We start from the raw sequence: 13,516 nt of genomic DNA, 5'->3' as shown, positions 1-13,516 counted from the left end.
AAGGGAGAGGAACAGGTGTCTTGTTGTAGAAGTGACACATGGCTACCCCAGCAGAAAAGAAGAAAGAATGATGGAGATGAGGTGTCAAGGCATACTCACAAAGTACAAGAAGGCAAATATGAAGAGGATAGAGGCAGAATTGAGGATGGTTGGGTGAATAGTTTCATGAAGGTGTGAAGGGGAGTGACAGATGGACAGAGATGGGAATAGAGATGAATGCAGTCTATACACCAGACTAAAATAGTAGTTTTCTATATGTTAGGCTAAAGTGGTGGCTCTTTGTGTGCCAGTCAATAATAGTAGTTTTTCCCATATACCTGACTGTAATAGTATCTGTGTGTACCAGACATTAGAAGTAGCTCTATCATTACCAGATTGTAGTAGTCACTTTATATATCAGACATCAAAAGTAGTTTTATAGTCCACACACTAATAACTTTATATCATGCTTTCTTTAAAAGCATAATTAGAGGAATTGGGCAATAAATGCTATAATTTGTAAGAACTTCCCAGATTGGTTGAAAAGTAGATGAAACCCCAGACTGAAGACTTGGACTAAATAGTTGCAACTGAGTGGGCTCTTCTAAAGACATTCTCAAGAGTCAGGTTGGAATGTCAAAACAAACTGCAGATTAAATCTACCACTGCCAAATATAAACTAGTAGTGTGTCATATTATGTTATACATTATAAGTTGATTCTCTATGTTCAGTGAATCATGGAGGCCATTTGTGAACAATAAATTTGTACAATTTTATTGATGGAAAAAATTTCTAAAAACACAATGTAAATAATGAAAACGTTTTGAAAATAAAAATGCTTGTCATTACAATCAACCCCCCACCCCACCTCCAGTACAACCTTCACATACATCCCTACTGCTGATGTCGCCACTACCACTATTAGGCTCTATTTTTGTATTTTTCTTCATCATCATTATCACCACTACCACCATTATCATAAGCACTACCACTATCAACAGTACTATTGTTGCCATAATCTTCATCACTGCCACCATCATCAGGAACCTCAACAGGCTATGTGACCTGTTAGAGATGTAAAATCTTCCCCCAATCTCAGTCGATTGTCTTAAATCAGGGGTTTTCAAACTGTGGTCTGCGGACCACAGGGGGTCTGTAGACAGCAAATACTTTTTATGGGCAATTTGATTTTATATATGTTTTTTAATCGAAATCTTTTAATTGACAATAAACCTATTTGTTAAATACTGTTAAATAAATAAATGTAAAAATATATGTTATTTTAAGCAAATATTTATGTATAAATTTCATAAGCGTTTATAAGGGGGTCCCTAAGGTAAAGCCTGAAATATAAAGAGGTCCGAAAGTCAAAAGTTTGAAAACCCCTGTCTTAAATAATGAAAGGATGAATAAAATAATATAGTTCTATAAAACCCTGAAAAGACAGCTAAAGCATCTTTCTATGGGTTGGCTCAATCAATGCTAACCTGAGCCTAAACAGCAGCAACAACAACCACATCATCAATACCATTAGGTCAAACATCACTCACACCATCATCATTATCATCCCCAACACCTTCACCATGACTTCCAGCCACTTCCACCACCATTACATCACCAACACCTCCATCATCACGAATCAGCTGACATCCAGCATTGTACTTCTTTTTCAAGCCATCAATCGATGAAATATGTACTCACCATCAAACCTATATCTAATCCTTGCTCGTCTAAAGCATAGGCAACGTCAATTGTGACACTGGATTCTTGTAACACCATGTTCAATAGATCTCTGATCACTGAGTTAGGAGGCAGATTTTCACCTGAATCGGATCCAACAGGTGAACACTGGATCTAGAAAAATTCATAACAAAACATTTATTGTTTACAAACATTATTGATTTTATTTTTTTTCCAACAGAATACTATGTTAGCTGATATATTTTTCCTTATTTAAAGAAAACCAAATTATGAAAATGCTTTCCATTTTCTCTCTCTTCATACACAAACACACAAACACATACTTACCATCATATAAAGGAAATGACAGAGGACCAAGATATGTGACACAGTCCTTAATGCCCTGTTTGTATCAATAAAATATTTAAGTTAATATATACTTCAAGATCTCCCCAGTTTTCTCTTATTGTAGAAATAATTACGGAAGGTTTTGTTATAACCATTTAAAAAAAAAATTTGTAAAGATCAGGAAGATGCTGCTATGTCTTTATCTTAAACAATATCACTGGACTTTAAATTTTCAAACAGTTGAAACTAGGTCTATACATATAGATAAAACATTCGCGCATACGCGCACGTGCACAGACACACACACATACACAGATAAATACTTACATCAAGTATGAATGGTCGAAAACTGGAATCTATAGTGAGATCAATGTGTATCAATTGGAAGCAATTTGGACACCTGAGAAATAAAAATAGAATAAAATCAAATATTCTATATTTTTGAGATGAGGAATTATGCACATTATTTACAATGGACAGATAAATGTCCTCACCTTGTTTGTTGTTACCACAATGTTTCAACTGATGTACGCTTCAGCCTTCATCAGGTGTTCTGGTGGAATTTTGAACCCAACCCTTTATTATGTCTATACTTGAACATATTAGTCCCTATTGAGGAGGTAGCCATAAAGACACCAAAAGCTCAGGGAGATGAACTAAGGGGGAAAGTGAGACAGGTATTAGAGAAAGTGAAACTTCCCAAACCAAACATCACTAAGGAAGAAAAGTTCGCTATCAAAACATTACAGATTGACAGTTCCATCACAATACTTCCAGTGGACAAGAGCAATGCTACAGTGAGGATGAACAAGTCTGAATACTCTGAAAAATTGGCAAGTCTCATAAGTGATGGTAGTTACAGCAAAATAAAGACCCATCTCTGAAAACAGAGAGAAAGTTATCACAGATCTTAATCAAGAAGAAGGATCACTTCATACCTATGAAGTTCAGACAACTGACCCAACACTACAGTAAGCTGCCACATATGTATGGTCTCCCTAAGATTCATAAGGATAGAATTCCATAAGGACCTATAGTGAGCTGTAGAGTTTTGGTATGTCTTCCGCTGAGCTGATTCTTTGTGAATATAGTTAATCCATTAGCAGGTATGTCAACATCATATGTGAAGAATTCCACTCACTTCACAAAATTGATCAAGGATATCCCACCTGGATCCAATCAGATGGTTAGTCTAGATGTGATAAGTCTGTTTACCGAAGTCCCAACTGATGAAGCACTCAATGATTCAAAACAAATTAGTGACAGACACCTCTCTAAAAGAACACACTAGTATACCAACAGGAAACTTACTTCAGAGTAGATACTGATATATATCGACAAGAAGAGGGTTTAGCTATGGGTTTGCTGCTATCACCAGTAATATATACATGGAATACTTTGAGAATTTGGCTTTAGGATCAACGCCACTAAAGCCAACCTTATGGCTTTGATATGTTGATGACATTTTTATACTCTGGCCCCCACCAGGAGGATGTCCAAGTGCTGCTAGATCATGTGAACTCAATAAAGCCATCCATACAGTTCACAATGGAAAAGGATAAAGACAATCAGCTGGCATTCCTGGATGTATTAATAACACACACTGTGTATAGGGTTCAGGACATTTGTATACTGCAAGCCAATCTTCACTGGATAATAACTCAACTTCAATTCCCACCATCCATACAGTATAAAGAGAGGGATTGCTCAGTGCCTAAAACATTGAGCAAAGACTATAAGTAGTGATCTTGATACATGCCATGAAGAAATGATCAAGCTAAGAAACAATCTGCCATGCATCAACTACCCAGAAAGCATACTATCCACTCCAATTAAGAAAAAGAGAGAGGATGAAACCCATAAACTGACCACAGTCTGTCTACCCTTTATCAAAGCCTCTCAGAAAAGATACAAAAGTTATGTGGTCCATATGACATCAGGACAATATTCAGAAGTAATACAACATTTCACAAATATCTCCTCCAAGTAAAACCACCCATAGAAAAATATATGACCAAAAATTGCATGTACTCCATACCATGCAGTTGTGGTAGGTTATACAAAGGCAAAACATGTCACTCCCTTAAAATAAGGGTAGAGGAACATTGTAAAGCTGTGACATGAGGAGATATTGAAAAATTGGGTATAACCGATCATGTATGGAAAAACAGAGACCACCTTCCTCTGTGGGATGAAGTTAAAATAATAGACAGAGATCACCACTGGAAAATACGAAAATTAAAAGAGGCAGCACATATGCAAGGATACAATAACCTCCTAAGCAGACCTAGTGCAGATATGGATGTAATATGGAAACCAGTGTTAAGGAAAGATAAAATAATAGGTTTATAAGCCCCCAAATTCACTGTGTAATTGCACACGGACATATAGTGTAAGCTACTAACCCTTGGATTCTGAGTTCAATCCCATGCAAGGACTTGAGAAATAATATTAACAAAAAATAACATCAGCAGAAAAAGAATACCTTAGGAATGATTACAGAGTACCCCGTTAATCAAATAAAGGATTGGGTTCGAAATTCCACCAGAAGGCTGGAGAGTACATCAGTCAAAACGTTGTGGTAACAACAAACAAGGTGAGGACACCTATCCATCCATTGTAAATAAAATCAAATATATGTTCAAGCAACTTGGTGGTTGGTTTCAGCTCTTGATTTGTAATTGTAAAATCTGTAATAGGATTAGAATTGCATAGCATTGCATACAACTCTTTTTAGAACCTCCCCTAAGAATTTACCCATTGTCCATCTCCTCCTCTAAAAAGTGAAAAAAAGTGAACTTGGCAAAATTTATATCTAAAGTACCATTACATAAGTACATTAATGGATATATGCACATGAAATCCTTGTTAACCAAAAGGCATCTAGACAATTGCCAGAATACTGAAATATGTTTTTATGAAGGCCTTAAGAACATCTGTAATGTTTGTGAAAAAGATTATTGTCATAAACTTACAATTCCACAATTACAAGGGGGCTTCTTGACACTCAGAAGTCTGTTGTCAGATTTGAATGTCACATCATACTTAGCTCACAGTATTCTGCTGTCCTATGCATGTCATAATGGTTTTGGTGTTAACTGTTAATGTTTCATTTAGAATATTCCACTCACAATTAGGAATAGTTACAACTGAGACAGTGGATGAATTTTACTTTTCTTTTATTCTACAATGTTAAGTGACTTTAGTCAAATTCCTACAACTAAAATAAAATTAGTCATTGACTTATATTGTTTTTTTCCTAACCATTTAATTATTTCTAGTCAGTTTTTTAATGCTGTCTTTATTGAATGTGTCAGCAGTAACTTAACTTTAGAAACAATCTTATTTTAAAGATTAATTGAATTACTTGAAACAATTCATAAAGACAAATTATAAAATATATTTTGATAAATGAAAATAATCATTTTTTAAAATATTTGTTTTCCCAAGCTAACAAATATCAAACAGGTTTTCTTTAAGGGATTTTCTGTTGTTGCCAATCTCTAGGGATTGAGGATGATTGTTCACCAGAATTAATTTCTGTGGGCCTGCATGTGACTGTGTAGAACACAAAAATGGGTCATCTTCAGCATCAATTATACAATGTATAGTAGCAGCAGCAGTAGCAGAAAATGTGTTGTTCATGCAGCTGTTTTAATATTCTTGGATTGTATTATAAAGCAGCAGATGGTTTATAGCTAATTTCTTTTGGTTCAAAGTGAATGGCAATCTACTTTGGTTAATCAATGTCACATGTCATGAAGTTTCTTTGAAGATTTTTTTTTTGTTTTTGAGGAAACAATGTTTGGTAACTATTATTTAAAAGCAAGAACAGATAATAAAATATGACATATAGCCTGAAACATTAGATGAGATAGTATCAAGCATCAGAATATTGATTTGACATTCAAGAAGATAATGTTCAAAGAATATTGATTTCAAAATAAGTAATGGTTCACCTAAACCCATTTATTGTCTTAAAATCACACTTCCAACCATGCTTGATCTAGTTACGAGGAGAATCCTACTTCCTTTTTCACCTGTTGCCAGAACCAAATTCTCCAACTGTAATTTGGAAAATTGGTTTTAGAACACAAGATAACAATTGATCAAAGACAAGTGGTTCTCTGAGGAACTGTTCAGAATTTACTCAAGTTTTTCAGTTTTCTTTTTTCTCTGTTATTTTTAACACTATCAACAGGTGTTAGCAAGTATTAGATTGACTTTCTGTCTTTAGTAAAGTCATCATTTTTTCTGAAGGGTTAGATGAGGAGAGTTTAGAGAAATTATTCCTGGTATACTTCAAGCAATTAATGACATCTTAGCTTGGACAGCTGCAATTTATAAATATAAATGATTCTCTGTATACCTGATGTAGTCTTTAAATATCATGCTTGTACCATTTCACTGAAGAAACACATTCAAGCGTGATTCATCATCATCATCAGCATCATCATTATTATCCTTATTATCATTTAACGTCCATTTTCCATGCTGGCATGGGTTGGATGGTTTGACCAGAGCTGGTAAGGCAGGGACTGCACCAGGCTCCATTGTCTGTTCTGACTTGGTTTCTATAGTTAGATGCCCTTCCTAACACCAACCACTCCACAGAGTGTACTGAGTGCTTTTTGGGTGGCTCCAGCACCAATGCTTTTAATGTGGCATCCAGCACAAGTGGTTTTTATGTGGCACAGCACCAGTATCAATTCTGCACTGGCAGATGGGTCTTCTTGAGTACAACAATGTACCAGATATTTCAGTTCTTAGTCATTTCCTTTGTGAGGCTCAGTGTCTTGAGGTCAACCTTCAGTACTTCATCCCATGTCTTCCTGGGTCTCCTTCTTCCACAAGTGTATCTTTGTGTAAAATAAAATTTTCTTTAGATTCCAGAATACATTTCTTCTTTTTTTTTCAGAATTTTATCTTATATGTGCATGCACAGCATTTACATTATGTTTGTTCTAAACATTTACAAAAGCAATAAAATAAGGATTCAATGCTTGTATTTATTAGAAGTAAAAAAAAAAATCTTGTTTGTAATTTATTAAAACTTATTACAAATTCTCATAACATTTGAGATGCAGGGGAAATGCGTCAGTATATCTGGTTTCAGCAAACTTTTTGACACTTCATAACAGACTGCACTATAGAGAAATATAACAGAAAGTGAATATAACAGTTTTGTGTGTTCTTAAATTATTGAAATTATTCTGCAATGATGTAATTCTTTAACTCATAATGTTTTATGTGTTTACAGTCAAGTCAAACTGTTACTTACATTGATTTCTAGTTACTACAGAAAGTTTACAGCAAAATAGCACAGTACCTAACCAACTTATTGTTGGTTAGGTACTGTGTTGGTTAGGTACTATGCTTTTTTCCCCCGCTTTTTTCCCCCTTTTTTTCTGTGAATCAAACTTAGGTGGCATCTATTTCCATAATGGATTTTCAATCATAAACTTTCAATTCATATAATGTTAAGCATACTTGCATTTTTAGATAATACTTGTGAAAGATGTCTTTAGTATGCCCTGTCTACTTGATTGTTTGTCTGTCTGTCTGTCTGTCTCTCTCTCTCTCACACACACACACAAACACACACAAAAAAAAAATGCTGTACAGGAGTATTATGGAACCACCACAACTGCTGCCTCTACTGCCTCCATCTCATTATCCCTGATGTGGCACTGTATTTTTTTAATGTTATACTGAAGTATTTTCTAGAATTCACACCTAGAATTATTTTATCACTTCACTTTAAATAGTCACAATTAAGAAAGTTAATCTTTTTTTAGCATAACTTTAATTGGGTTTTTAAGGCAATGTTAGTTAGTCAGGATACATATAAAATTCTAATAAAATTTTAAAATTACAGAATCTACTCACAGAATATTTTTACTTTTAACTTTATTGGACTGAGTGATGAGAGTTTCAGCCAACATCAGCAAGGAGACAATCTCCATCTTCAAGAAAGAAAGCAACTTTTCCGCTGATGATTGTCCATAACTGTTATGAATTCTCAGCAGTAAATTCCAAAGTTTCCCAGCTTTATTTGTAATCTGTTTGTGAAAATTGAAAACTATATATTAGGAATACTCAACAAAATTTTGAAGTGTTTTTAGAAAAATGAAAAATGGTAAATAAAAATTTAATCCAGTTTGGCCTTTATTTATTTATTTATTTAGTCTTTCCATTAACACAAATTTTGCATTTTAATATCACCGCTTTGAAAAATCTTAACTCTGAGGTTTCTTTACAAGAATTTTAAGAAATGTATATAAAAAATTAAGTCAGCTACCTGAAAATAATTGTTTTATCTACTTATTTTATTCTTGATGTGAAATTGTGTGCTGAAACAGATTTTGCCTATAATAAAGGGTCATTTTACCAATAATAAACTCACAGACAGGTTCTATTTCACTTCTTTTTCTTTGATAGTCAACTAGTCAACCGTTTTAATTGATTGTTTTATGAACGATTTGGTCAATTAACCAGCTAGTTTTGTAAGAGTTTTTTCATTGTTATTTTAGACCACATTAATGACATTCCTCTCTAATCCAGATGTGTCTGTCTCCTAGCTTACAGATTCTATATTTATATTTATGGGGATGCAAGTGAGAATGTTTTAGAGAGAGAGAGAGAGAGAGAGAGAGTGCATGCATATTCATGTATATGTATAATGTGGATTCTGAGAGAAGTGTGGGTTGTTAAACATTTGTTTATTTTAGAAACATTTATTTTATGATTAATATATTTTCCTTTGTGAATGGACTGAGTGTATGTTGGTATGGACATTCAAATCTATTTGGTTTACTTATTTTGGAGAAAGCACAGATCAAATTACAATTTAAAGACCCCCTTCACCTTTCATTCTAATAACTCAAGAGAATAAGAAATTTATCTTCAAACGTACTACACTTCACACATGCATATGCAGAGCATATAAGCATACATTCATGCAAAATAACAGATGTAGGGTTATTAACATATTAATGTATATTTACTATCTGAACACTCATGCCAATGTATTTTTACTAACCTATGGGTTTATAATTTTTTGTTTGAAGGGGTAGTGGTGATAGGAGCAGATTAACATGTCTGCCACAATATCTGATTTATACGATATTCATTGACCAATTTAATGTGAAGATGCTTGTGTAAGGTGATATGCATCAGCAATACATAAGTATGTATACATATATATATGCAGAAAGAGGCATATGCAAAGTGGTATGCATCAGCAATACATGGGTATGCATATACTTGTGGATTCATAAATGATATTATATAGATCTGGAGTGGAGATGGATGTCATTGAAGAGACCAGGAATGACATCGAAAGGATTACAACAAACTTAGATGATTGATTGACTGAATGATTAATCAAACAAATGATTAGTTAATTGGTTAAATGGTTAACTAATTGACTAATAATAACAAAAGAAGTGAAATATAACCTGTGCATGTGTTTATTATTGGCTTAATGACCCTCCCACAACACAAAGATGTATTTAATTGCTTTATTTGAATATTATGTAAAATATTTTTATTTGATAGCAATTAGCATAAGTATGTTAAATACTGAACTTAATATTTAAGAGGTCAGTGGAACAAAACTCTCAGTTTGACAAAGTACATTAGATTAAGTATCCAGCCCTAAAAGAAGTTCAAAATCTCCAGAACTTCTCTCCTCAGGCTGACATTTAAATGAATGTAAGATGGAAATAATAAAATAGGTCCTTAATATGATATATTTCATGTTAATTTCTAATATTCGCAACAAGGATAGAAATTATGGGAAAATAGTAGGTCATCTCATCATTATCATCATCTAGTTAAACTTGCTACTATCAAAAGTACATAAGTAAAACATATTAAAAAAAAGGAAAATATGCTAAAGAGTAGGAAGTATTGTGGTAAAATATGAAGTAGGGAAAATAGCATTATTTTGTGTCATTCATCTCCTTCCTATGGTATAAGGTTGATAAAATAAGTAGCAGTTATTATTTTTGATTATATGCATGTATGAATGTATGTATTTATGTATATATTTATGTACACACACACACACACACACACACACACACATACACACACACACATATCTGTCCCCCATAAATTTATGGCTTTTCTGTTGATGAAATACTTTATAATTTTGGATAAGTTATAAAGTAGATCTTTCTTGCTATAGAATCACAGATAGCCAAGAGGAAATAGTCACGGGATCAGTGGTTCAATTACTGTTATAAGTGGTACAATAATTTGTGGTCATTGGTTGTTTTTAGTGATTTGGTCAGGAGGGAAGAGTAATGTCCTTGAACTTCACAGGTTATCCAAGACTTGTGATATTGGATAAGGTTAAAGTTGAAGACTGGTAAGATTGATCCAGTTGAGTTCATTTAGTCCTAAATTGGAATTACAAGCAATACAATACACAGTGTTATTGCAGTTAGCAGTAGTAACGTAAAAAATAGTGAGTATTTTGGTAGCTTTCATTTTTTTCGTCAGTGAAACAGTATTGTCTCTATCATAAAGTTTATCTCACATCCACATAATGTTACAGATATCAGAGATAATCAATGGCCCTGAGGATTCTTGTGCTTTAAAAAAGTTCATATATCCATATTCTCAGCCCTCTATTTTTAGGAGGCTTATTGGGGTAGTAGAGTTGTCAGGCACCTTTTCCATAGAGTTCTATCAGAAACAACCAATATTATACTTTCTTACTGGACTCTCAAGTGTGACCAACTGAGATTATGGATATTATCTGACCATATCATTTTTGGTTTACCTCTAGCTCTGCTACTGGTTGGCTCAGCTTGAAGAAACTGTCATGTGATTCTTTCCTGTGACATTTTCATTGCATGTCCATAGTACTGGAACTGTGACTCCTCAGAGTGGAGAAATAGTGGCTTGACCTGAAGGGACTCTTTGATTTCTGAGCTACATACCCTGTCAAGTAATGTTGCTCTAGAGATCATTCAAAGGAATCCTATTTTGGCCCTTTGTTTTGAAAAGAATTTCAAGTTTTACTTGTGTTAATCTACAAAATGAAGACATATCTACTACATAACAATTGAAGTCTACAATGAGCAACATGTAACCACCACTTCAATGGTCCTTAGCTCTAAATCTTTTAAGACCTCAAGAAATTTTCAAGACAAATGCTTAACTCAGATTTTGTAATATGTGAAACAGAGAAGAGATAAATATTTCCTTGGACATTATATTAATTTATTGTACGAAACCTTTACCCACAGATAATCTGGGAGATTTTACCTGCAACAAAGATTTGAAATCATGATTCATATGCAGGAGGTGTAAAACTTCATCTGCTCAACTGTTTCATTACTTAGATTTGTGGTAAGGTGAATTGGATCATTGAGAAGAGTGTGTCTTGGTCAGTAACAGAGACAATGAACTCAAATAGACAATCCTTAAGTCTTTCAGGCTAAAGTCATTTAGATGGAAGCAGCTATGGCTGTCTCTGCTGACAATCAACAGAGTCTTTATGTGGTCACTCAATATACATGAAATAACAATCAAATTGCTCTCAACTCACACCCTACCACCCTAAAAAAAAAAAATTGGATAATGTAATCTGGAAAGACAAAATGATCATAGTTAATATAACTTTGATCAAATGTCTATAGGATCATGGCTGACCTAACTAAACAACCACATAAACAAGTTTTTATAATTGAAAACTATAAAATGAGCTAAGGGAAATAACTCAAGTGGGCCAAGGATATACATTTAGATAAATAAACTAAGTGATGTAATGAAAAAAAAAATTAACTGATATTTCTCTTTTAGTAGGAAAATGAAAGAATAAATGACAATTGTTAGTCCTACTTAAAGAAAAGGGAAAATAATTTATAAAAAATAATAAGTAATCTCTCAAAGTTAATTTAACTGCTTAGAAGAAGGAAAGTCTTATCTTTGTTTGCAATGGACATCCTGATATTTTACATTCTAATTTAATGATAAAAAGCATCTGTGCCAGTGCCATGTATAAAGCTCCTATGCTGGAGCCCGTGTAAAAATGCACCCAGTACACTCTGTAGAGTGGTTGGTTTGGGAAGGACATCCAGCCGCAGAAACCAATCCAAAACACATGACTGAAATTCAATGTACTTCTCTAGCTTACCAGCTCTAGCCAAACTATCCAATCTATGCCAGAATGGAAAACAGACATTAAATGATGATGGTGGTGGTGGTGGTGGTGGTGATGATGATGATGATGATGATGATGATGATGATGATGATGATGATGATGATAGCTTGTTAGAAGAAATATGAGAACCAAAATACTGACCTTTAAGAATTTCACACCATCATCTTCTTGTAATTGTAATATCTTGATATGTGTATGAAGATATGTTCTCAGAGGGTGCATTGAAGTAACAGAGATATAGACTCTAAGAAACAGTGGCTCACCATCGATTAGTAATAAATCTTTAGGAATCTCTTGGAATATAATATCGGATGAAGGTTTGCTGAAGAAGAATAGTATATGCACTTATACATATATTTATATATACATATATATATAATATTTATTTAAGGCTGAATCTGCATGATTTGCTATTCAAAATTTCTGATTCTTGATCATCAGTTAACTGAATATTGGGGACATGAAACACCAAATAGTGACTCATATAAACTCCTCACTGAATTTATGTTATTCCACTCTACTTAACAGTATTGAGTATTTTCCCCCCTTTCATTGTGATTCATCTTATGTAAATCTATAGTATCTATATGTATACACATACTTGTTTAATAATCCATGACTAAGAAAAAACAGGTGTACAAATATTTGTCAATTGAGTAGGTATAATAATAGTGGTTTGAAATTTTGGCTCAAGGCCAGCTATTTTAGGAGAGGGGGCAAGTTTATTACATCGACCCCAGTGCTCAACTGGTTGCCTGGCATGCTTATGATTCTATCAGCTCACCATCTTAATTGGTATATTAATATTTGCAAGATACAAGGTGGTGAGCTGGCAGAATCATTAAGCATGATGGGCAAAATGCTTTGAGGCATTTTGCCCATCTTCACATTCTGAGTCCAAATTCCACCAAAGTTGACTTTGCCTTTAATCATTTCAGGGTCAATAAAAGGAGTACCAGTTGTGCCAAAATTTGAAATCAATATTTATGTAATGCAGTATTATAGATCCATTTCAGCTGATTTTGCCAATTGATTTTGTACATGAAAGTATAAGGAAACCAATTTTGGCACTCATCAAAAGGGTTTAGTCAAGATAGGCTTTCCCTAACTCTCATGTACACAACCAATTTGTAAAATTGTCTGAAATGGATTTGTAATACTATATTGTATAAATATTAATTCCTATACTCTTTTACTCTTTTACTTGTTTCAGTCTTTTGACTGTGGCCATGCTGGAGCACCGCCTTTAGTCGAGCAAATCGACACCAGGACTTATTCTTTAGAAGCCTAGTACTTATTCTATCGGTCTCTTTCGCCGAACCACTAAG

At 33.8% G+C, this 13,516-nt stretch overlaps 1 protein-coding gene across 1 annotated transcript in view; it reads right to left on the bottom strand.

Moving 5' to 3' along the window:
- The window catches only part of LOC106881078 (cadherin-like and PC-esterase domain-containing protein 1), a 171,514-nt gene that overhangs the window by 21,077 nt on the left and 136,921 nt on the right, over positions 1-13,516 (bottom strand). Inside the window, exons 8-11 of the mRNA XM_014931294.3 lie at positions 12,330-12,510; positions 7,898-8,070; positions 2,336-2,408; positions 1,682-1,834 (exon numbers count right to left, since the gene is read on the bottom strand). Coding sequence (XP_014786780.2) covers positions 1,682-1,834; positions 2,336-2,408; positions 7,898-8,070; positions 12,330-12,510 — 580 coding nt within the window. The remainder of the gene's footprint in view (positions 1-1,681; positions 1,835-2,335; positions 2,409-7,897; positions 8,071-12,329; positions 12,511-13,516) is intronic.

Source organism: Octopus bimaculoides, chromosome 2 (genome assembly GCF_046866305.1).
Source record: "Octopus bimaculoides isolate indiv1 chromosome 2, ASM4686630v1, whole genome shotgun sequence".
Lineage (NCBI taxonomy): Eukaryota > Metazoa > Mollusca > Cephalopoda > Octopoda > Octopodidae > Octopus > Octopus bimaculoides.
This window is presented reverse-complemented; position numbering and strand designations above follow the sequence as displayed.